We start from the raw sequence: 24,030 nt of genomic DNA, 5'->3' as shown, positions 1-24,030 counted from the left end.
GTTTTAGCTATTCTATTTCCTCTGCCTTTCCACATACATTTTAGAATAATCTTGTCTATATCTACAAAAATCTTGCTGAAAATTTGGCAGGAATTGCATGAAGTTTGTGTATCAATTTGGGGAAAGTTGACATCTTTCTTATGTTGAAGTTTGTAATGCATGAACACAGTATGCTCTCCATTTATTAGATCTTCTTTGATTTCCTTCATCAGCATTCTGTCATTTGCAGTGTGCATCTTGTACATATTTTGTTAGGTTTACATGCATATCCTTTTTAGCAGCTGTAAATAGTATTACATTTTAAATTTTGTAGGCCGGGCGCAGTGGCTCAAGCCTGTAATCCCAGCACTTTGGGAGGCCGAGATGGGCGGATCACGAGGTCAGGAGATTGAGACCATCCTGGCTAACAGGGTGAAACCCCGTCTCTACTAAAAAAATACAAAAAAACTAACCGGGCGAGGTGGCGGGCGCCTGTAGTCCCAGCTACTTGGGAGGCTGAGGCAGGAGAATGGCGTAAACCCCGGAGGCGGAGCTTGCCGTGAGCTGAGATCCCGCCACTGCACTCCAGCCTGGGCGACACAGTGAGACTCCGTCTCAAAAAAAATAATAATAATAAATTTTGTGTCTATATGTTCATTGTTAATATATAGAAATGCAATTTAATTTTGTATGTTTATCTTGTATCCTCTAAGCTTTGCTAAACTTAGTTCTAGGAGGGATTTTTTGGTCATTTTTTGAATTTGGGGATTTTGAGGGTTTTTGTAGATCCTTGGAATTTTGCACATAAACAATCATGTTATCTGCAAATAGGGACAGTTTTATTTCTTCTTTTCTGATCTGTATACCTTTTATGTCCTTTTCCTGTCTTACTGCACTGGCTAGAACTTCCAGTAGTATATTGAAAAGAATAGTGATAATAGATATCATTGCCTTGCTCCTGATTTTAGAGGGAAATGACTCAGGCCATGATTTTAAGTATAATGTTAGTTAGCAGTAGTTTCTTTGTAGATTTTATTTTTAAGACAAGGTCTCACTTTATTGTCCAGGCTGGAGTGCCAGGGCACAGCTATGGCTCACTGCATTCTTGGCCTCCCAGGCTCAAGTGATCCTTCCACCTCCGCCTCCTGAGTAGCTGGGACTACAGATGCATACCAACACACCCAGCTAATATTTTTAAAATTTTCTGTACAGATGGGGTTTTGCCATGCTGCCCAGGCTGGTCTCAAACTCCTGAGCTCAAGCGACTGCCTGCCTTGGCCTCCCAGAGTGTTGGGATAATGGGTGTGAGCCACCAAGCATGGCCTCTGTAGATGGTCTTTATTTTTAGTTTACTAAGAATTTTTATCATAAATGGATGTTGAATTGTATCAAATGCATTTTCGGCACCAATTGATATCATGTGGTTTTTCTTCTTTAGCTTCTTAATATAGGATTACAGTGATTGATTTTCAAACATTAAACTAGCCTTGTATTCCTGGAATTAACCTTAATTAGTCATATTATGGTGCATAATTCTTTTTATATATTGGGGAATAATCCTTGATAATATTTTGTTAATGATTTTTGATCATACTCATAGAGATTTCATCAGTTTTCTTTTTTGTGCTGTTTTTGTCTGGTTTTGATGTCAGAGTAATTTTACCTTCAAAATATGAATTGAGAAGTATTCCCTTCACTTCAATTTTCCGGAAGCAATTGTACAGTATTAATGTTATTTCTTCAAATGATAGAATTCTCCAGTGAAACATCTGAACCTGGAATTTCTTTTGGGGAGGTAATTGTGAATTCAGTTTTCATAATCATTATAAAGTTATTCAAACGATCAACTTCATATTGGCTAAATTGCGGTAGTTTGTACTTTTTGAGGAATTGGTCTGTTTCATCTAAGTTGTTGTCAAATTTATATGTGTAGAACTGTGTGTGGCATTCCCCTGTTATTCTTTTGATGTTTTCAGAGTCTGTAGTGATAAATTCTCTTTCATTCACAGGCTAAAACCACTTGTCCCATTAGTAAGACTATGGCAAACTATAGACAATTCATCTGGAACACTAATATGTCGATATTTAAATATTTTCCACAGATGCAGATGGCATATTTCACATATGTTTGACATAGTGATTTCATATTATAATTTTTGTCAGTCTATAATTCCGATCATAAAAGGTAACAGGGTCAGGTTCATTACTTTCCCATATGTAATTACAAGTAATAAAATGGCAAAATTAGTAGAAGGAATTGCAAGAAATCTGAAGGTGGGATTAAAAGGATCTCTGTAAGATTGAAATGCATTTGAAGTTGTTCTTGAGCGAAATAACCAATGCTTCAAAATATAGCTTGAGTTTTAATAATAATAACAAGTTGACATTTTTGCTGTAATTCATTTATGGTTACCTGAAAATCTGTACTTATTTCTCTGCAAATTAGCTTTGCCTTCCTGGCTAACCCAAAGCCTCTCTAATGCTTTTAGAAGCTTGACTCTCTTCAAAGTCCTCTGTGCTGGATGTACTCCATTTATTTGCCCTTCCAGATCTCCCCCTCTAGTCTTTTCCATCCCCTCTGTTCCCAGGAGGCTGACCTCCAGAACTGCATCAAGGAGCTCCCTTGCTCTCTGTCTTCAAGTTGCTTGGGCCAGTGGAGAATCCCAGCAGGAGATAGATAGGGAGAACAGAACAATGTTGGGTTATTAATGCCCCTCACTGCCTCTTAGTTGAGTCAGCAGGGCTGATTGCATTCCTCCACTACAGGCCACAGCTCCTAAAAGGCAGCCCTTGCACACAGCTCCCTCTCTAGATTCGGTTAGCTGTTCTTTCCCTTTTTCCCTTAATTGGCCCCAGGGCACTGCATTCTCCCTCCTGATTTCCCTAAACTCTGTCCATACCTTTGTAAATAGTCCCTTTATTAAATTCACCTTGAATTATCCGGTTTGATTGAGCCAATGTGTTTCCCTGATACATTTTACAAATGACAGTTTCCAAATCCCAAACATCAGACATATTCTGTCAATTGTCACAAAGCAATAATCATTTATTTTTTAAAGTCATTTACAGGTATTTGTAGGCAAATGGATTTCCACTTTAAGACAGATAAAGAATGTGAGATTAAATAAAATAGCATGCAGACATTCCTTTTATTGTTTCCTTTTGTTTTAACTGTGTCTGTGGTATTTTTAAGTGCCGTATTTAACTACTATACTATTACAGTCAAATACTGATTATCCATGTGTACTGCTGACACCATTTACAGTCATTGCATCTATCTGTATCAGGAACTCTTGCTACCAAGTTAATACTCTGCTCAGCTACACTGAGACCACAGCCCTGCTCTGTCTCGGATAAAAGTGGTTAGACTACCCATACATTTCTAATGTCTATACCCATGCTGATCCCCTTTTTAAGGACAAATGATCAAGACCTAAAGTATATGGAAAGTTGGTGAAAAGTACATTAATTCTAGTTGTATAAGAGGAAACAAATCCATCTAAAAAGTTAATGGCAGTAGAAATAAAAATCATAAGCCTTTACAGTAAAATATTAGAGTTCAGTATGCTTGGTTTCTAATGATTTCTATCCAAAAGAAGTTCTATTTAAAACTTAGCAAATATATCACAATCACAAAGACTAAGTTGTATCTACATAGCCAAAATGAAATGGAGTTAAGGCAATATCCAGATAACTCAAGATTTAAAAAAAAAAAAACAAAAAACACACCAAAACAAAAACAAAAACAAAAACATTTTTCTTGCAAAGGCAAGAAAAGGACAGCAGTAGTTTTCTGCTACTCAAACCAAATCCACTTTTATCATCATTCCCTATATTATTCCAAAGTTTCAATATTTTAGACCAAATGGTTTGGAGTCTCAACTTTGTGAATGCTGATCTCAGGTGTGCCATTCATTCTGTGAGTATGGACACAGACTATAGAAGAAAAGCTTAATTTTTTACCTTAACTGTACAGACTGGTTATCAATAACGACCTCAAACAAATGAAAAACGTGCTTTTTAGAGACTTGTACTAAGTTAGGACTGAAGTAGTCCTCCAAATTCACCTACCCCATTTAGCTCATTTTATTGCCAAGGAAACTGGAATCCAAACAGATTCAGCAACTTGCTGAAGGTAACACTGATAAGCCTCAGCGTCATGCTTTTCTGTACACCATGCTTAATCACTCTGTTAGTTTACCAGTTGGTCTACATGTGGCAAATCTTTCCAAGTGCTTCATTCAATATGTTTTTTTTTTCTTTCTGCATTTTGTCTGATCATATGTATACAAGGTGCTAAGGATGTATGTAGGTGAGGAACTATGATTCAGTGTCAGCCAATCAAGAAGAAATTTTCCTATAATTTCAAATAAATTCTGTACTTTTACTAAGAATGAAACCAATTTGAATAGTAAATATGAAGAATACTGGTTTTGTTTGCCATCTTTTAAATCCAAGCACTCATGAGGTTTTTTTTGTTTTTTCATATTTTTTGTTTTGTTTTGTTTTGCTTTGTTATAGCAGGAAGAGGGGGAGAATATAATGAAATCAGAAATGACTGATAGATTTGGCCTCTTCAGTTTGTCACATGCTGTATCTGAACAGTCTGAATAGCAAACACTGAGAAATGCTAGGCCTGAGAATTTGGGGCCCAATCCTTTTAACCAGCAAATGGGACAGTCCAATGAAACAGACAGCCACATGAGTGGCTTTTGATTTGATTCCACTGACATCCACACAGTTCAAATTCAATGTCATATTTATTTTAACATTGCAGTGAAAAACGCTACTAAACAGACAATGTAATAAAGTCAATAAGGCTCAAGAAAAAATGCTTATTTTTTGTAGCAAGAAAAGCTTTTTTTTTTTTTTTTTTTTTGGCAAATGGTTCTGTAGTCATAGAACATGAAGATACTTAGAATTAATCTCCCAATATGAAAATGTCCCCAAATTATCAAGTTGAAAGGCACATACCACTGCCCCAGCAGTTCATTCAAGTTGTCGTTAGCATGTGAAATTTTAGTTGTGCTTTTAGCTTGTTATCAATGCAATATGGCCTTAAAAAGTGACATCCGTGCATACATATAATTTCTTTTAAAATGACCAACCCTCTTCCTCTTTTCTGATTTTCATTACTGAAGATCAATTTTTGTTAGTTCTTCATTTGATAGAGGACCTGGTCCATGATGGTCTCGGAAAGATGCACTTCACGGTTTGTGCTCTATTTTATCTACAAACAAAATTTCAATTATCTTTGTGTCCTAACACAAAATGGGGTTTCTTGAAATATCAGTGTGATGGTGCTTCAATACTGTCATTTGTTGGAATGCAAAAGTGCTGGATTATTATCTTTTCTCACTGGTTGTTTAAGGCTTACTTCACTTCCAGAAGAGATGATTGGCAAACTGTTATCCATATGGTATCTGATAAGGTGGCCGACGTTATCAAATACATGATCCTTGGTCCTCACCTTGAAAAAGAAGTACAGATATATTTAGGTTAAATTATAGTAGTTCTCCTGAAAGATATAAACAATCAGGGGGGAAATGCCAGATATATCCCTAAAGTAGATATTTTGCTGAAGAAAAGGTCCCCTTTTTTTTTTTTTTTTTGGAGACAGTCTCACTCTGTCGCCCAGCCTGGAGTGTAGTGGCACGATCTCGACTCACTGCAACCTCCGCCTCCTGAGTTCAAGCAATTCTAGTGCCTCAGCCCAAGTAACTGGGACTACAGGCACATGCCACCATGCCTGGCTAATTTTTTTGTATTTTAGTAGAGGTGGCGTTTCACCATGTTGCCCAGGTTAGTCTCAAACTCCTGAGCTCAAATGCCCACCTTGGCCTCCCAAAGGGCTAGGAGAAAAGGTGCTTTTAAATAGTTGACTCTGTATTCCCTAGTCAAGGATTTCCTCATTCCTCATTACCATTGTAAAGCAACCTTTCCAATAGGTTAGGAAAATGGTAGGCACTTGTCACCCAATCCAAATTTGCAATCAGCCTCTTTGCAGTATTATTGCTTCTATGTTACTATCTCTATGACTATTTAACTGGTTTGCATACAAGCACGAATCCCAGGATTGTAATTATCTTCTGTTAACCACAGTGCTTCCATATCACCTTGTCTCTGTCAGAAGTAGGCCTTTCTGGAGAAGTCCTACCTCCTGCCTCTCTTTGGAGGGTCAGCATTCCTGTCTTCTCCAAGAAGCCTCCTCAGACCTTTCTAATAGGCATTCATGTCTCCTTCCCACAGACTTCATAGTAGCTGATTCACAGATATTTGTTGCATGGAACTTACTGTGTGCATGCCAAAGAAATTCAATTTTCTTATGGCATGCCTTCTTGGAATTCCCTTCCTAGTACCCTATGCATAGACAGAAGATGTACATTACTATCCACTGTGGCTCCACCAGTTTGGTGGCCTGGTTACATATGTGCTCCTGTTTGGAGGGTGGCTAGTAACCATCCAGGAAAGGGAAGGCATGCAACAAGGCAGCACCTTGTTATGTATTTCTGCTAGTTCTCCTACAAAGGATTCCTGGAGTTCTGTCTAGATGTTGGTTTTTGTCATATTAAAATCATGCATAATTACCGGAATAATTAACACAATTTGAATATGGACTCTGACTTAGATAACAGTATTGTATAAATGTTAAGTCTCCTGATTTTGATCTTTGTACTATGACTGTGGAAGAGAATATCTCTGTTCTTAGGAAATACACATTCAAGGATTTACAGGAAAGGACACAATGGCACCAATTTGCTCTCAAATGGCTCCAAACCTCAGAGAGGTTTTCATCTCATTCCCGTTCCATACCAGATGAGCTGACCAATCCCGCCGTTCTATGTTCTTAATGTGAAGTTACTCTGCCTTCTTCTTTATATTTCTTCTGCCTCCATTTTGCCTCAGGCTTTCATTACTTTTTACCTAGAAGCCTCTAATTATTTTCTCTGTCCCTGGTCTTTCCCGTTCTCTTTAATCAATCCTGCATACAAGCGTCAAATTAATCTTTCAAGTACAGAGATTGTAAACAGGCCACTCTGACCAAATGCCCCATATGCTTTAGTTTGCTAGGGACTAGGATGGGGGAGGGGGGTTATGCACAGAGAGTTTGAACTATTTTGAATTAAAAATAGGGAGAGTTCCTATAAAACTCTGGTTTTATGACTTATTTGAAAAAAATAAAATCTGGTCCCACTGGGCCTCTGCTCTGCATGACAGCAATTGATTGGAGCTGAGTGGTGACTGCCCCCTTACACAGGATATGTGCCTTTTTTTACACAGCCCACTGTACCTTATGCTCGCTCCATCCCCTGCCCAGCTTTATTCACTTACTGTACTGGCCTAGCCCTGCAAACACTTGTGTTTGTAACCTCACCCACACAAGATTTTTTCCTTGTGGTAAGAAACATATAACATGAGATCTGTTATATATGTATTTAACAGATATATATATATATATGTATTTATAATATAATTCAATTAGTCAAGGATTCATTTTATTTTATTTATTTATTATTTGTTTATTTATTTATTTATTTTTGAGACGAGTGCTCTGTCGCCCAGGAGGCTGGAGTGCAGTGGCACCATCTTGGCTCACCGTAAGCTCCGCCTCTCGGGTTTATGCCATTCTCCTGCCTCAGCCTCCCAAGTAGCTGGGACTACAGGCGCCCGCCACCTCGCCTGGCTACTTTTTTTGTATTTTTAGTAGAGACGGGGTTTCACCGTGTTAGCCAGGATGGTCTCAATCTCCAGACCTTGTGATCCTCCCGCCTTGGCCTCCCAAAGTGCTGAGATTACAGGCGTGAGCCACTGCGACTGGCCGATATATATGTTATATAACAGTTAACAAGACTGTACAATTAACAGATTTTTAAGTGTACAGTACAGTCTTGTTAACTGTTAAGTACAATGTTATACAGCAGATCTCTGGAACTTTTTCATCTTGCATGCATGACTGAAACTTTTACCCATCAAACAGCAACCACCCACTTCCTTGAGAACACTGTAGCATAGGACAGGATTTCCTTCTTTTCTATGGTTGTTCTATGGTGTTCCACTGTATGGATATACTATATTTTCTTTATCCATTAGTCCTTTGGTGGATCTTTGTTTTCACCTCTTGACTATTGTGAATAATGCTGCAATAAACATGGGAGTGCAAATATCTTTTCAAGATCCTGCTTTCGGTTATTTTGGATAATTACCTAGAAGTGAGGTTGCCAGATCATACGGTAGTTTCATTTTTAATTTTTGGAGAAACCTCCAAACTGTGTTCCATAGAGGCTGTACAATTTTACACACCCACCAGTAGTGCACAGGGGCTCCAATTCTTCAAATCCTTGCAAACACCTGTTATCTTCTTCCTCTTTTTTTTTAAATAATGGCCATCTTAACAAGCGTGAGGTATTATCTCACTGTGGTTTTGATTTGCATTTTCCTGATGATTAATGATGTTGAACATGTTTTCATATACCCGTTGGTCATTTTTTGGTCTTTTTGGAGAAATCTCTATTCATTCAAGTCCTTTGCCTATGTTTTAATTGGTTGCTTTTATTTATTTATTTATTTTTTTGCTATCGAGTTGTAGGCGTTCCTTACATATTTTGGATATTAACTCCTTATCAGATACATTGTTTGCAAATAGTTTCTCTCATTCTGTAGGTTGGTTGCCTTTTCACTAAGCTGTTTTCTTTGCTGTGCAGAAGCTTTTTAGTTTAATGTAATGCCACTTCTCCAGTGTCCCTTTTATTGCCTGTGGAAATACCACTTTTCCTTCTGCCGCTAGTTTCATTCCACTGATATTTGGCATGATGTCAGCCTCTTAAATTTGTCAAGACTTGTCTTGTTATCTAACGTGATCTATTCTGGAGAATGTTTTGTGTGTACTTGAGAAGAATATGTATTCTGTTGCTGTTGGATGGAATGTTCTGTATATGTATGTTAGATCTATAGTGTTGTTCAAGTTCTTTTTTTCCTCATTGATCTGTCTGGTGTTCTATCCATTATGGAAAGTGGGGCGTTTAATCCCCCTACTATTATTATTTTGCTATCTATTTCCCCCTTTAGTTCTGTCAATGTTTGCTTCATATATTTGGGTACACTGATGTGCATATATATTTATAATCATTATATCTTCCTGAAGAATTGATCCTTTTAACATTATATCATGTCCTTCTTGGTCTCTTTTTGACATTTTGACTTAAAGTTTATTTTGTTTGATATAAGTATGACCACTCCTGCCCTCTTTTGGTTATCATTTTCATGAAATCTCTTTTTCTAAACTTTCACTTTCAACCTACGTGTGTCCTTAAATCTAAAGTGAGTCCTTGCCAGGCTTGGTGGCTCACGCCTATAATCCCAACACTTTGGGAGGCCGAAGCAGGTGGATCACCTGAGGTCAGGAGTTTGAGACCAGACTGGCAGACATGGTGAAACCTCGTCTCCATTAAAAATATATAAATTAGCTGGGCATGGTGGCAAACCCCTTTGGTCCCAGCTACTCGGGAGGCTGAGGCAGGAGAATCACTTGAACCCAGGAGGTGGAGGTTGTAGTGAGTTGAGATTGTGCCACTGCACTCCAGCCTGGACAATAGAGTGAGACTCCATCTCAAAATAAATAAATAAATAAAATAAAATAAAGTGAGTTTCTTATAGATAGCATGTAGTTGGATCTTGTTTTTTTTTAAATCAATTCAGCCACTCTATGCTTTTTGATTAGAGAATTTAATATATTTACATTTAAAGTAGTTAATACTAGAGAAGAATTATTACCATTCTATTAATTGTTTTCTGAATTAAAGCTTTTTTTGGTCCTGTTTTTCCTTTCTTGCTGTCTTCCTTTGTGTTTCATTGATTTTTCATAGTGAATAGGCTTTAATTCCTTTATCATTTTGTTTTGTGTATCTTCTAGAAGTATTTTCTTTGGGTTACCATGGGGCTCACATAAAACGTAGCTACAACAATCTATTTTAAACTGATAACAACTTAACTTCAATCACATACAAATACTCTACACTGTTATTTCTCCACACACAATTTTATGTTATTGATGTCACCAATTACATTTTTAAAGTTTGCGTATTCATTAACATATTTTATAGTCATATAGTTATTGCTGCATAATAACATTTTGGTTAACAACAGACTGCATATACAATGGTGATCCCATAAGATTATAATGAAGCTGAAAAATTCCTGTTGCCTAATGGCAATTGTCCTAAAGAATTGACTAATGAGTTATTGGAACTGAAACAGGAAGGCATAGCTGAAGAGGAGGCAAAAGAAAAGGAAAGTGCAGGCAAAGAAAAAGAAGAAGAATCCCCTCAAAAATTAACAATAAAGAGTTTAGCAAAAGCTTTTTCAGACCTTAACAAGCTTCTTGAAAAGACTAAAAACATGGACCCCCAACACCAAAAGGTTTTCATTAATAGAAAAGAATGCTCATGTTGCATTATCTGCATACGAGCAAATCTGTGATGAAAAAAGAAACAAAGCAAGCAAACTGCCATGGTCATATTTCTGAAAATAGTGACACTTTCTCAAGAGACTCAGGCAGGTCCTTTAGGAGATATTCTAGAATAAGGCATTGTTATCATAGGAGATGACAACTCTATGCAAGTTATTGCCCCTTGAAGATTGTGGAATAATATGTGGAGATAGAAGACAGTGATATTGATGATCCTGCCCCTGTCTAGTGCTAGCCAATGTCTATATTTTTAACAACAACAAAAAAGTTTAAAAGTAAAAAATATAAATAAATTTAAAATAGGAAAAACCATATAGAATAAGGATATAAAGAAAAAATATTTTTGTACAGCTGTATAACCCATATTTTAAGCTAAATGTTATTACAAAAAAGTCAAAAGATTAAAATAATTTAAATGTTTACATGTTTACAAAGTAAAAAAATTACAGTAAACTCAAGTTAATTTATTATTGAAGAAAGAAAATTTTAAAAAATAAACTTAGTGTAGCCTAAGTGTATAGTATTTATAAAGTGTGCAATAGTGTGCAGTAATGTCCTAGGTCTTTACATTCGCTCACCACTCACTCACTGGCTCACCTGGAGCAATTTCCAGTCCTGCAAGCTTCATTCACAGTAAATGTTCTATATAGGTGTGACATTTCAAATCTTTTATATCCTATTTCACTGCACCTTTTCTATGTTTACATACACAAATATTTACCATTGTGTTACAATTGTCTACAGTATTCAGTACACTAACATGCTGTACAGGTTTGCAACCTACAAGCAATAGGCTATACCATATAGCCTATGTGTTAGTAGGCTATACTATCTAGGTTTGTGTACATATATTCAAAAATGTTTGCACAATGAAAAAACCATCTAGATATGTATTTCTCATAACATTTCCCCACTGTTAAGTGATACACAACTTATTTTTCATACTTTTGTCTTTTAACTTCTATAACCAGAATTAAGTCATTTACACACTGCCATTACAATATTACAGTATTCTGTATTTTTCTATATATTTACCTTTACCAGCAAGCTTTGTACTTTCATATACTTTCATGTTACTGTTTAGTATCCTTTTGTTTCAACTTCAAGGACTTTAGCATTTCTTGTAAGGCAGATCTAGTAGTAACAAACTCCTCATCTTTTGTTTATCTCAGAAAGTCTGTATTTCTCCTTTATTTTTAAAGGATGGTTTTGGCCAGGCATGGTGGCTCATGCCTATAATCCCAGCACTTTGGGAGCCCGAGGCAGGTGGATAACCTGAGATCTGGAGTTCAAGACCAGCCTGGCCAACATGGCAAAACCCCGTCTCTACTCAAAATACAAAAAATTAGCCAGGTGTGGTGGCGGGCACCTGTAATCCCAGCTACTTGGGAGGCTGAGGCAGAAGAATCGCTTGAACCTGGGAGGCAGAGGTTGCAGTGAACCAAGATGGCGCCATTGCACTCCAGCCTGGGTGAAAAAGGGGAAAATGGGCCAAAAAAAAAAAAAAAAAAAAAAAAAAAAGAAAGGATAGTTTTGCCAGATAGAGTAGTCTTAGTTGGCAGTCTTTTTTCTTTTAGCATTTTGAATATATTGAACCCACTGATAGTCTTATAGGGGTTAGGATAAATGTGCTGATAGTCTTATGGAGGCTCTCTGGTACATAATGAGTCTCTTGCTGCTTTCAAAATTCTCTGGTTTTGACAATTTGATTGTAATGTGTCATGATGTGAATGTCTTTGGGTTCCTCATAGTTGGAGTCCATTGGTCTTGAATCTGATGTTCATTTTTGTCCCTTACTTGGGAATATTTCAGACATTATTTCTTTAAATAAGCTTTCTGTCCCCTTTCCCTCTCCTTCTCCTTCACTCTCTTCTCCTTTTTGAAATCCAATAACGCATAAATTGATCTGCTTGATGGTGTATCATAAATCCCTTAGGCTTTCTTCACTTTTTAAAATTTTGCTGTTGTTGTTCTTGCTCCTTTTTCTGAAGAATTTCAAATGACTTCTCTTTGAGTTTGCTATTTTTTTTTCTTCTGCTTAATCAAGCCTGCTGTTGAACCCCTCTAGTGAGTTTTTCAGTTCAGTTATTGTATTCTTCAGGTCCAAAATTTCTGTCTGCCTCTTTTTTGTATTTTCTTTCCCTCTGTTGATATTCTGACTTTGTTCATGGATGGTATTATTGAGCTCATACAGCATCTTTACCACACTTATTTTGAATTCTTTGTCAGTTAATTCATATGCCTCTGTTTCTTTAGGATCTGTTTCTAGAGATTTATTTTGTTTGTTTGTTTGTTTGGGCCATGTTTCCCTGATTATTTTTGAGTTTCATAACTCTGTGTTGGGATCTATGCATTTGAAAAACAGCCACCTCTCTTTTTCCTTACAAACTGGCTTTATACAAGGGATGAATCACACCAACCAGCCCAAATAGAGATTCTGGGGGTCTCTAAAATCTTCTGTGGGAGGATGTGACTTTTCTGGGCCTGTGTGTTCAATTTTTCAATTACAGAAGTTTGCCAGTTTTTCAGGAACTTGTAATCTCTTGCTCCTTCTGATGTCTGTGGCACTGCAAGTTCTCTGGTTCTATAGCAGCAAGCCACCCCACTCTCCCTGTTCTCCGTGGTCACAGGCATCCAAGGTATGCCAGCTTTCTTTCAGTGCCCCAAGCGGCAGGACAGATAACTGGTTCATCAGGCATCCCTCCAAAAAGCTGGAATTCTGGACATACTTCACTCCCCTCCCTCCCTTCTGAAGGAGAACCTTCAAGTTGTGTACTTTCTCCTATTTCTAGTGAGGAGTGCCAGCTGCAGCAAGCTACCCTGCGCTCTTCTTTGTTCTCAGTGGCTCCTGGCATCCAAAATATGGCAGTACCACGAGCACTCCATGTGAAGTGAGACAGAAAGCAGTCCCTCAGGCAACCCACTGAAAAGCCAGAACATGGCATGCAAGCTCTACTCTTCCCTTTCCCCCATTCCCCCAAGGGAGAGGTCATGAGACATGGAATTCCTTCCTGACACTGAGCTATGCTGATTTGGGGAAGGAGTTGATGCAGATAAAGTGAAATTGTTCTTCTTACCTGTTTCAACATGACTGTTTTCAGCTCTATGCTCACCTGAGGTACTACAACTTTTGAAGTGAATTCTGTGGCTCTCATAAAGGTATTTTGGTCGATACAGGTTTGTTAATTCTTTGTTTCTGTTGGGGGAATGAGGGCTGGGACTTCCCATTCTGCCATCTTGCTGATGTCACCACTCACATGGGCTTTGATTGCATCATTTGTCTCAAAACTGCCAATGCCTCCCCACTGCCTGGCAAATTAGGCATTTCTGCCCCATATTGATGGCTCTAACGTGCGTTTCCCAGGATAATTTTCTGTCTACAGGCATCCTTTGCTACTGTCATTCATCTTCTCTTGGCTTAATACCATTCTACAACTCTGTCTGCACCTGTGGTTCCTTCCCTATACTCCAAATGTCCCTCTTTTGAAATCTTGCCTTCTTTCAAGGTTTGCTTTACATGATGGACCCTATAAGGAGCCTTCTCAGTTTGCGTCAGCCAGAACGACCTCTCTGTTCTGAGAAACACCATAATGCTTTGGTTGAACCATTCTTATCTCATTCAGCTTTACATTATAATTATTTGTTTCTTTTATGAAATTATCAGCACTCTGAGAGCAAGGACTATGTATGTGATACTGAACAACAGTCAGTTGCAAATTCCTTTCCTTCGATATAGCAGGTATTCATTTAACTCATTGAATTGAACTGAATAGGGCAGAAAGAGTCTGTCCTCTGCTTGACACTCCAGGGTGGCCTCCTACTCTAACTCCTCTACTACCCTCTAGTTAGCATGTCCTGCTCCAACTAGAAGGTTCCAGAAAAAGCAAACACTTAGCCTTGAGCACTATTCAATACCAGGTTTTGGAAATGATTCAGGTTATGCTTAATAGAACAACATCCTGTGAAACCTCTAATGAGAAGTCAATGATACCTTGCCTTCAGGATCCACCAGAAGAAGATGTTTTGCTTGGCCTCCCTGTAGTCCACTCAGCACATATTGGCCAGGGGATGTTGCACTCTCTCGAACCAAAAAGTCCCCATCCTTTACCAAGAGGCTCTCTGCCGCCTTCCTGCTCAGCTTGCCATGATAGCATTCTTCACTCCACAGCTGCTGCTTAATGTGTGGCAAAGAATGTGAGCTGGCAGGCTGGGCCGTGGCACCTGGCTGAACAGTTTCTGGTGCTTCTGAAGTCAGAACACAAAGAGAGACATCATCGAGTTACCTCTTCATCCATCCATTCATTCATTTATTCACTCAGCAAATGTAACCTGAGGTCCTACTGTGTGCCAGGCATTGGTTAAATAATACTGCTTGGGAAGAAAGGAGATTTTTGTTTTCAGAATTCCCAACAGGCTATAATTTAATGGTAGATCCAAACATTGCCTTTGGCTTCTGTTACCAGGGAAGCCTTGCCCAGGTGCAGGAGTTTTTCTTTCAGATGGGAAATGGAACAGACCCACGAGAACTGCTTTTATAACTGCAGAGAGAGGCTCTTTATGTCCCAGGGGTTGCATGTTAAAGAGAAAAAGGCTTATGCTGTACCTGGATTACAAATAATTTCTACAATGTTTCCAAACGCTTTGAAAATAGCTATAATAACTTTAGGCCATCTCCACTTTTTAGCATTTAGCTCTTGTCCCCCCCTTTTAAAACCAAATTATTAATGTGTGTCTAGTCATTCTTCTGACTCAAAACTTCAAAACTTTGCTAAACCTCACAGCATTCCTACTGAAGGACCATTTTGTTGTTTGTGTCATTCACCTGTCTGGACAAAAAGAGTTGATGAGGTAAAAGAAGACAAATCATCAGGGAGGAATAGCCCAAGGCAGCTCCCCAAGGCGCTGCCTACTAAGTGTTGTCCAGAGTTGAGAGCACTGGGGATGGGAAGGGACCTCCAATTAGCAGTTTATAGTACTATCTACACTCATAATAGTGGTAATAGTTACTGCGCAGTTCTCATTTATCAAGTATGATAGAAACTGCTAAATGCTTTACATACATTATGTTGTTTAACTCTCAAAATTAGACAGGCAAGGAAATGAATCTTTACAAAGGGTGGCCAGACAGGATGGCTCATGCCTGTTATCCCAGCACTTTGGGAGGCCGAGGCAGGTGGATTACCTGAGCTCAGAAGTTCGAGACCAGCCTGGGAAACATGGTGAAACCTGGTCTCTACAAAAAATACAAAAAAAAAAAAAAAAAAAAAAAAAAAAAGCCAGGCATAGTGGCACATGCCACGAGGCACATGGCATGTGCCACGAGGCAAGAGAATCGCTTGAACCAGGGAGGCAGAGGTTGCAATGAGCCAAGATCGCACCGCTGCACTCCACCCTGGGCGACAGTGAGACCATGCCTCAAACAAACAAAAAGGAAGATACAGGGACTTAAATTTACACTGCTAATAGCTGTAGATCTGAAATTCGAAACAAGGTCATCTGACTCCAAAGCCTAGATTCTTAATTACTAAACTCTAAGGCCCTTGCCTTGGATGTGAAAATCTTTCTTTTAGTAGAATCTAGCCACTCTACTTCAGTAGCATCCACAAAGATCCCTAGCAGGTACCTAGGCTATCTTATTTGGGTTAGCCTTCAGCATCTCCAAAAGTAATGACGTAAAATTCTTATGTCTGAAACCAGGTTCTTATGTCTGAAACTTGTGTGTTTAATAAGGCAAATTTACCAGGAAAATAACCATAGAAACTAGACTTTGTTTTTTTGTTTTTTGTTTTTTTTAAACACAAAGGGTCTTTTAAATAGAAACCAGTCTTTATCTTTATAAACTCAAAGAAGTGTTTATGTGTCCTTAGGTAAGGGTCTTGCAAATGAGAAATTCTCTTGACTATGAATTTGTATGACTACAATTTACACATGATCATCCCACGAAGTCACTGGGGTAGGCAACCAGTGTCCTATAGTCGTAATTCAATTCTATTAATACGTTACAGTTTTGTCCCTACTTGAGGGCTTCTTTCTGCACACAGTTATAATGTAGTATTCACAAACAGATCTTTTAAAAAGTATCATTAATCTAAATCTAATGGCTGGAAACATTCTCTTCTAAAATCAAATCTTTCTATTGTTGCCAGAAATAGCCTGACAAAATGTATGCAGATTTGATGAATAATACTTGTAACTGGCCTTAGTGCTCCCTGCTTTCAGGCACAATGGATAACTTCTAATGAGTCGCTATGTGTGTGTTTGTGTGTGTGAAAAAGCGTGTGAGTGTGGGAGGAATGCATGCACGCATTGTGTGTGGGTATACACATCTTAATGCGTGATGGCTTTTGGTTTATTCCGAGATTATAGTGAACAGCTTTTGGACAAAGACAAAACAATAGAAAAACAGACATTATATCATCTTGAAAAGAGGCAACGGATCATGGGCCAACCAGAGGAAATGGACAATGTTTTCCTAACAGTTTCCCAAATTAGCAGAAGGACAAGGTACTCCACTGGGAGATTTCAATCATCCGAACATTTGTGGAAAACCTGATTCTGCCAGAATAGATGACAATTTGTTTATTTTGTTTAATTTTAAAAGTTACACATACTAGCTTTTTAAAATCTAGCAAAGAGAAAAACAAATAAAATTAATTACCTATGGTCTCATCACTAAATAAAACTGCTCTTAACACTGTGGTACATTATCCATTATCTTGTTCCTTTTCTAATGCCTAAGTTGACATTGACAATAATACTTATAATCTAAATATGGCTATTTATATATAATTTATGTATAATATTTAATAAATTGTTGAATTGATATAATCATATTTTCTCAAAAGTAGTAGTGAAGGTTAAGGAAGTAATAAGGAAGGCCAATCTAGATTTAATTGAAACCATAAAAAAGTGATAGGAATTATGGAAGAAAGTAAATCATATCATCTGGGAGTTCCTATTGGCACTTAAAGACATATTGTTCACAATCAGACCTTAAAGAAAGCACAGTATAGATATGGCTATCCACATCCAAATGGATCTAACAGGCAAAACCTCTAAAAGGGAAAATACAGTTTAAGGAAGAGAAAAAAATCTAACATGCAAAATCTGGATTAAATAATTGAAAGTAATCTCAATGAGAAAGAAAGGATGAGACATTTAAAGAAACCAATATGAACTGTAAAGATGGCATACTGATGAATCCCATTTTTAAAAAGCACCTGTAAAACAATTTTTATAGTATTAATTATTATTTTAGCAAAGCACTGGAAAAATTGGTATGTCCTTCAATAAGGTACTGATTACATAAATCATGATGCACTCATACAATACTATAGAGCAATTTAAAATAGTGAAGATCATGTGCTTATAGAGACAAATTTCTAAAATAGAGAGTAAAATAAGGAGGTATATAACAGGATTATTATAACTGAGAGCTGAAACAAGAAAGTGGAACGTTGTCTTGTTTGACATCAGCTGAGAATGTGCACATTGGGTGACTGAAAATGTTTGTTGCTCTGTGCATGGCCACACATGATACAAAAGGACCATGAGTATTGATTTTGGAGTTACAACTAAATTTTAGCAAGTAAGCTAATTCTCAAATATGGAATCTGTGAATAATGATAATTGACTATACTGTTTATTAGTATGGATTATTGGGTGCATGAAAACTCTAAAATAAAAATGTATTTGCATTGAGAGGAAAAATATGTTCATTTACACAAAGTATCTGAAAATTTGGTAGAAAAAGATGTTAACATGAAATGTTAAGCATAAATGAGAGAGAGGTTCAGATAGTACCCAGAGAAAAATTATTTGTAATGTAAAGAAAGAATTAAATGTCTGTTAGACACATTACTAAGGCGTAGCAATTAGTATATAGTAATTAAGATGCTGGTTGAGAAAAGGCAAGGGGCCTAATAGAAAAAACGTAATAAAGATCCCAGAAACAAATTCACATATATACGAAGAGCTTGATATAATAGAAAGTAGCATCAGGGAAAAGAGGAGACTACTCAATCAATAGTGTTTGGAAAATTGACAAACTACCTTTCGGCCGGAACCGCCATCTTCCAGTAATTCGCCAAAATGACGAACACAAAGGGAAAGAGGAGAGGCACCCGATATATGTTCTCTAGGCCTTTTAGAAAACATGGAGTTGTTCCTTTGGCCACGTATATGCAAATCTATAAGAAAGGTGATATTGTAGACATCAAGGGAATGGGTACTGTTCAAAAAGGAATGCCCCACAAGTGTTACCATGGCAAAACTGGGAGAGTCTACAACGTTACCCAGCATGCTGTTGGCATTGTTGTAAACAAACAAGTTAAGGGCAAGATTCTTGCCAAGAGAATTAATGTGCGTATTGAGCACATTAAGCACTCTAGGAGCCAAGATAGCTTCCTGAAACGCGTGAAGGAAAATGATCAGAAAAAGAAAGAAGCCAAAAAGAAAGGTACCTGGGTTCAACTGAAGCGCCAGCCTGCTCCACCCAGAGAAGCACACTTTGTGAGAACCAATGGGAAGGAGCCTGAGCTGCTGGAACCTATTCCCTATGAATTCATGGCATAATAGGTGTTAAAAAAATAAATAAATAAAAGACCTCTGGGCTGGGAAAAAAAAAAAAAAAAGAAAATTGACAAACATAGATAAAATTAAGTTAGATTTCCAACCTCACATAATCTATAAAGGTCAAGGGGAATAAATATTTTATTACGAAAATAAAACGATGAAGCCAATATTTAAAAAATAGTTGTTGGATAAAAAAGCAAAAATTTAATCCAAAGCAAGTAGAATGAAAACATAATAAAGATAAAATGGAAATCAATGAAATAGAAAACAAAAAACAACAGAGAAAATTAAACCCAAACCTGGGCACACTGGAAAGATCAATAAAATTAATAAACCTAAAAGAGGACTGATCAAGTAAAAAGGAGAAAATTACCGATAACAGGAAAGAGAGAAGGGATATCACTATGGATGTTTTGGGCAATAAAAAGACAATAGAGAAATATTGTGGAAAGCTTCATACAGAACTGCCTCTAAGCTAATAAAATGGAATGCTGCTAAGTTTTCAAGGAAACTACATTGCCAAATAAATCACAATCCCTTCTTGTCCATGGCTTCTGGCCCCTGAAGCAAACTCTAATCTCTCATGACCACAGTGGGAAACAGGCTGTAAAAGTGGCAAAGCCCCCAAGAAAGGCACATTCTCCAATATCTACTTTAAGTGTGCACATGGAGAATAATGGCAGGAACAACCCAGATGGCATGGTCTGGGTCCACAGATGACAGTGGACACCAAAAGTCCTTTCATAAAGCCGAACCAGGATCCAAGCAAATCGCTTTCTCCACTTCCAGCTCAGGTAGTCTTCAGAACTCCAGCCTGGCCAGATTTGGTCATCGCTGTGGACCGGTGACTGCTGTCCCATGCTGTTGCATTCCTCCCTTTTGTGAATGTGAGTTTCTACTGCAATTATCTTATTCCTATTCCCCCATTAATTTGGGGGTATGGAGGGTGGCAGACAACTTGGCAGATAATAAAGATCTTCATCTAATCTTAGATGCTGTAATTGTATAAGTACTTGCAATGTCTTCCTTGGGGAGAGGGCAAATATGTTTTATGTGAAAAGAAAAGCTCACGAATATTTGAGTGGCAGATAGGTGTACTGTGGCAGAGATAGTTAGTCATCTACCAGTATCTATCCTCCCTTTCATTACATCACAGAACTCCTAAGTTTAGCTGGGCACCCAGCTAGAGTAATTTTTCCAGCCTTCCTTGCAGCTAGGTCTATGGTCCTATGTCTATGGTCCGCCAATGGCAGGTAAAAAGAAATGATGTCTGCCTCTTCTGGGTCATGTCCTTTAAAGAAATATATATGTGCTCCTCTTGCTTTTCTCCTTTCCCACTAGCTGCATGCAAATGTGATGATGAGCCACTTTGGACCAGAGATGGAAGCCAGATGTTGAGAATGACAAAGCTACCCTACCAAATCCCGTGGCACCAATCTTTGAGCTTTTAGGTAAAATAAATAAATGTCAGCCCTTTTTACACTACAGCATTTGGTGGGGGCGGGGGCGGGCGGTATTTGTTATGGCAACTGAGAGAGAAACTAACAATAAATCAAAATAAAAATTAGTACCGGAACTCATGGTATCTGTGCCATGTTTGGTGAGAATAAAGACTTTGTCAGAACCTTTTTTCTGTTCGTAGTGTGACAGGATGAACTGAGGAGCCCTATGAACATGCCTGAGAGATATTTAGTAACTCTGGATGTGTTTTTGTTTGGTTTGGTTATACTGAATTATCAAAAGCTTTTTTTTCCGGCTAAGAGAGGCTAAATATACCTAAAGAAGCTAAAGAGGGTTTTTGAGGGAGGAAGGAAGAAAACAGAAGGATCCATTATGGGGGAAGGTTAAAGGTGAAGTTAAGACATTTTATTAAAAAGTATGTATAAAGCTATCCCCACTCCATCTCTTTATTACTAGACAGGCGCTTTAACCAGGTAAGCCATGAAGCCTCACCCCATCTCTTTATTAAATATTCTTAAATCAACATAATTTAAGGTTTTGGAGTGGATTTGTTTTGGAGGGAGCAATGTTGAATTTAATCTCAAGAGGGCAGCAAGGAGCCCAAGAGGGCTATGGTACATTAAATCCTAACAGGAAATAAAGAGTAAGATCGTACCGAAGGCCTAAATTATTAAATATGTTGCCACCAAAGCAAGGAAAGGGAGAAAGGAGGGTGGGGGAAGGCTAGAGTCAGAGAAAATACGTTTTGACATTACAATTTTGGACAAGGCAGACTTTATTTATTTTCAATGAATGACAGGAATTTTGTTATGTATTAATTTTGCCATTTCATATTATTGAATGACCTATGACAAAAGGCAAAGTTCCTTTGCTTGGATTATGAATAATTTTAACTTTGGAGACTAAATTAGAAAAGAACTGGAGTTGTGAATCAGAGAATATTCCAAATCACATAATTTGGGCCACCCCCTAAATAAGTTCTCTGATAATATGTGTGGCTCTGAAAAGTCCATGAAATGAAAAGTATCAAGAATATACTCTTATAAAATCTAAGGTCCAGAAAGGGTTTTTTCCCCAAAAAGTTGTAACAAACATTACCTATCCACACAGGACATTTCCCATTGCACAGATGAGTAAGCTTAACAGCAAAAATCTAAATTTGTTTCACATCTCATCACCTGCCACATAAGATGTCTTCTGTGGTAGCCACAGAGATGCACTACCCAGATCTCCCTTCAAGGAAGCACCATTGCCCCAGGTGTCAGCAGTCAGCCTGCAGCTAACCAGCCCTTCTGGCTCTGCCTCAGCTGCCAGGGTTTGACCTTCCTGGTGTGGCCCACATCCCAAGACTGAGATAAATGGGGCTATATAGGGCCAGCCATTTTGGCCCAATGTAGGACAACTCTGACAGACCACATGGCTTTTTGGTGTTGGCAGAGGCTTTGTCAGGCCTGCGTTGTAGTCCCATCTCCCACTCCAGCCAACCCTACTTCCTCTCCGTTGCTTCCTGATATTGATCATGTTACAGACCCTGCCTGCCAAGCTTCATCTTAGCATCTGCTTCCAGAGAATCCAGCTTGGTTGGATAGGGTGTCAGGAGTGATCTTAGACAGTCTGCATAAAGAGGGACCACTTGTCACCTGGCTGACAATGAGGACCCCTGGTTCTTCATCTAGACAGTTAAGACGGTCTGCTGAGGTCCAGGCTCAACAAAATCTTTTCAATTTTGTCTTGCATTGCAGCCACACTAGCTGGAAAGCTGTCTTTGGAAGTTCTGGAGAAATCTCCCAGACTATTAAAAGGATCTTCTCAGTGACTGGTTCTCCATCATTGGAGCAAACCAAATTTGACAGCATGCCAATCTCTGAACACAACAAGCTTCAATATTTTATGAAAAGTATTTTTGTTTGCTTATTTTACCATTGATTATAGACTTTCGGCTTGTTTTATTTTTACTTATGTTCCTGTTTATGCATTTACCCCGATAGTAATTTGACAGGAAAGATGTTTGTCTTATTGTGTTTTACCCACAGTACATGGGTGAAGAAAGGAGCCAACTTATTTTAGTGCTTTATAGATGACTTATTAAGGGGTTTTGAAATGAATAAAATTAATGCTATCCCTAACAGAAACAGTAGCCACTGTGACTCATGCAAATAAACAAATTCAAAATTATCTCCTGGCCTTGACAGCCCTTCTTTCAGCAAAAGTACACAGCAGAAATCAAAAGTTGGAAGTAAATTTAAAGTATTTGAAAGGATTATTCAAAAATCAACATTTCCAAACCTTGAAACCCTAAACAACTCCACAAAGCTCTAATCAATATTAACTGTGGTGAAGGATGGAGGTAAAGAAAGATAACTCAATACCTGAAAATAAGACCAAGAAAACAGCCTCCTTGAAATGCAAGATAGTACAATTAGTTAAACAGTAACCCTCAAAAAGATAAATTCAAGGCTGGGCATGGTGGTGCCTGTAATCCCAATGCTTTGAGAGGCTGAGGCAGGCAGATGGCTTGGGCCCAGCAGTTTGAGACCAGCCTGGGCAAACATGAGGATACCCTGTCTTTACAAAAAATACAAAAATTAGCTGGGCATGGTGTTGTATGCTTGTAGTCCCAGCTGCTCCAGAGGCTGAGATGAGAGGATCGCTTGAGCTCAGGAGGCAGAAGTTGCAGTGACCTGTGATCATGCCATTGTACCCCAGCCTGGGTGACAGAGTCAGACCCTGCCTCAAAAACAAACAAACAAACAAAAACAAAAACAAAAACAAAACAAAACAAAAAAACAAAGAAGATAAATTCAAATTCTAATCCCTGGTACCTGTGAACATGACCTAATTTGGAAAAAGGGTCTTTACAGATGTAATTCAATTAACAATCTTGAGATGAGATTAGTCTCATCTCATCCAATCATTTCATCTCCTCCTAAATCTAGTGACTGTTGTCCTGTAACAGGAAGAAGAGGGAGATGAAGAAATAGAGACACAGGGGCAGTCAATATGAAGACAGTTGCAGAGATTAGAGTGATGTGTCTACAAGCCAAGGAACATCACAAATTGCCAGTAGCCACCAAAAGCTAGGAGAGATGCATAAAATGAATTCTTCTCCAGAGGTCCCGGAAGGAACCAACTCTGCTGACACTTTGATTATGGACTTCCGGCCTCCAGAACTGTGAAAGAATAAATTTCTGTTTGTGGTAATTTGTTACAACAGCCCTAAGAAATGAATACAGACAGTGAGTAGCTACTTACTTCCGCAGTGCCAAGGGCTCCCCAGTGGTTGGGCTGAGCTTTGATTTCCAGCAGAGCCAAGTGTACTTTGAAGAGCCTGTGTATTAATGTAGCAGGGGTCATCGAAGAGATCCACTCGGCACGTGTGCTTCAATAATGAGGTATCTCGCTGGGACTGCACCCCTCTTGGATGGACATTACCTGTAGTGATTAGTAGTGATCAATACATTATGTTTTTTGCTTTGTAAATAGTAAATAGAATCATGTTTGAGTCTAGAATTGATAGAAACCTAAAGGCCATGCCCCACCCTATACAATGA

The 24,030-nt window shown here is 38.2% G+C and overlaps 1 protein-coding gene and 1 pseudogene across 2 annotated transcripts in view; one reads left to right on the top strand and one right to left on the bottom strand.

Annotated features, from left to right (window-relative positions):
- Positions 1 to 882: 882 nt before the first annotated feature.
- LOC111552724 lies at positions 883 to 19,020 on the top strand (annotated as a pseudogene). The gene is made up of 3 exons (XR_002734714.3): positions 883 to 893; positions 3,956 to 3,959; positions 18,524 to 19,020. The product of XR_002734714.3 is annotated as a 60S ribosomal protein L21 pseudogene (transcript).
- SHC4 (SHC adaptor protein 4) overlaps positions 4,725 to 24,030 on the bottom strand; it is a 139,704-nt gene continuing 120,398 nt past the window's right edge. Inside the window, exons 10-12 of the mRNA XM_023227117.2 lie at positions 23,732 to 23,911; positions 14,436 to 14,689; positions 4,725 to 5,449 (exon numbers count right to left, since the gene is read on the bottom strand). Of these exons, the coding sequence (XP_023082885.1) occupies positions 5,294 to 5,449; positions 14,436 to 14,689; positions 23,732 to 23,911 (590 nt within the window). The 3' untranslated portion in view covers positions 4,725 to 5,293. The remainder of the gene's footprint in view (positions 5,450 to 14,435; positions 14,690 to 23,731; positions 23,912 to 24,030) is intronic.

This window comes from Piliocolobus tephrosceles, chromosome 6, assembly GCF_002776525.5.
Source record: "Piliocolobus tephrosceles isolate RC106 chromosome 6, ASM277652v3, whole genome shotgun sequence".
NCBI lineage: Eukaryota > Metazoa > Chordata > Mammalia > Primates > Cercopithecidae > Piliocolobus > Piliocolobus tephrosceles.
This window is presented reverse-complemented; position numbering and strand designations above follow the sequence as displayed.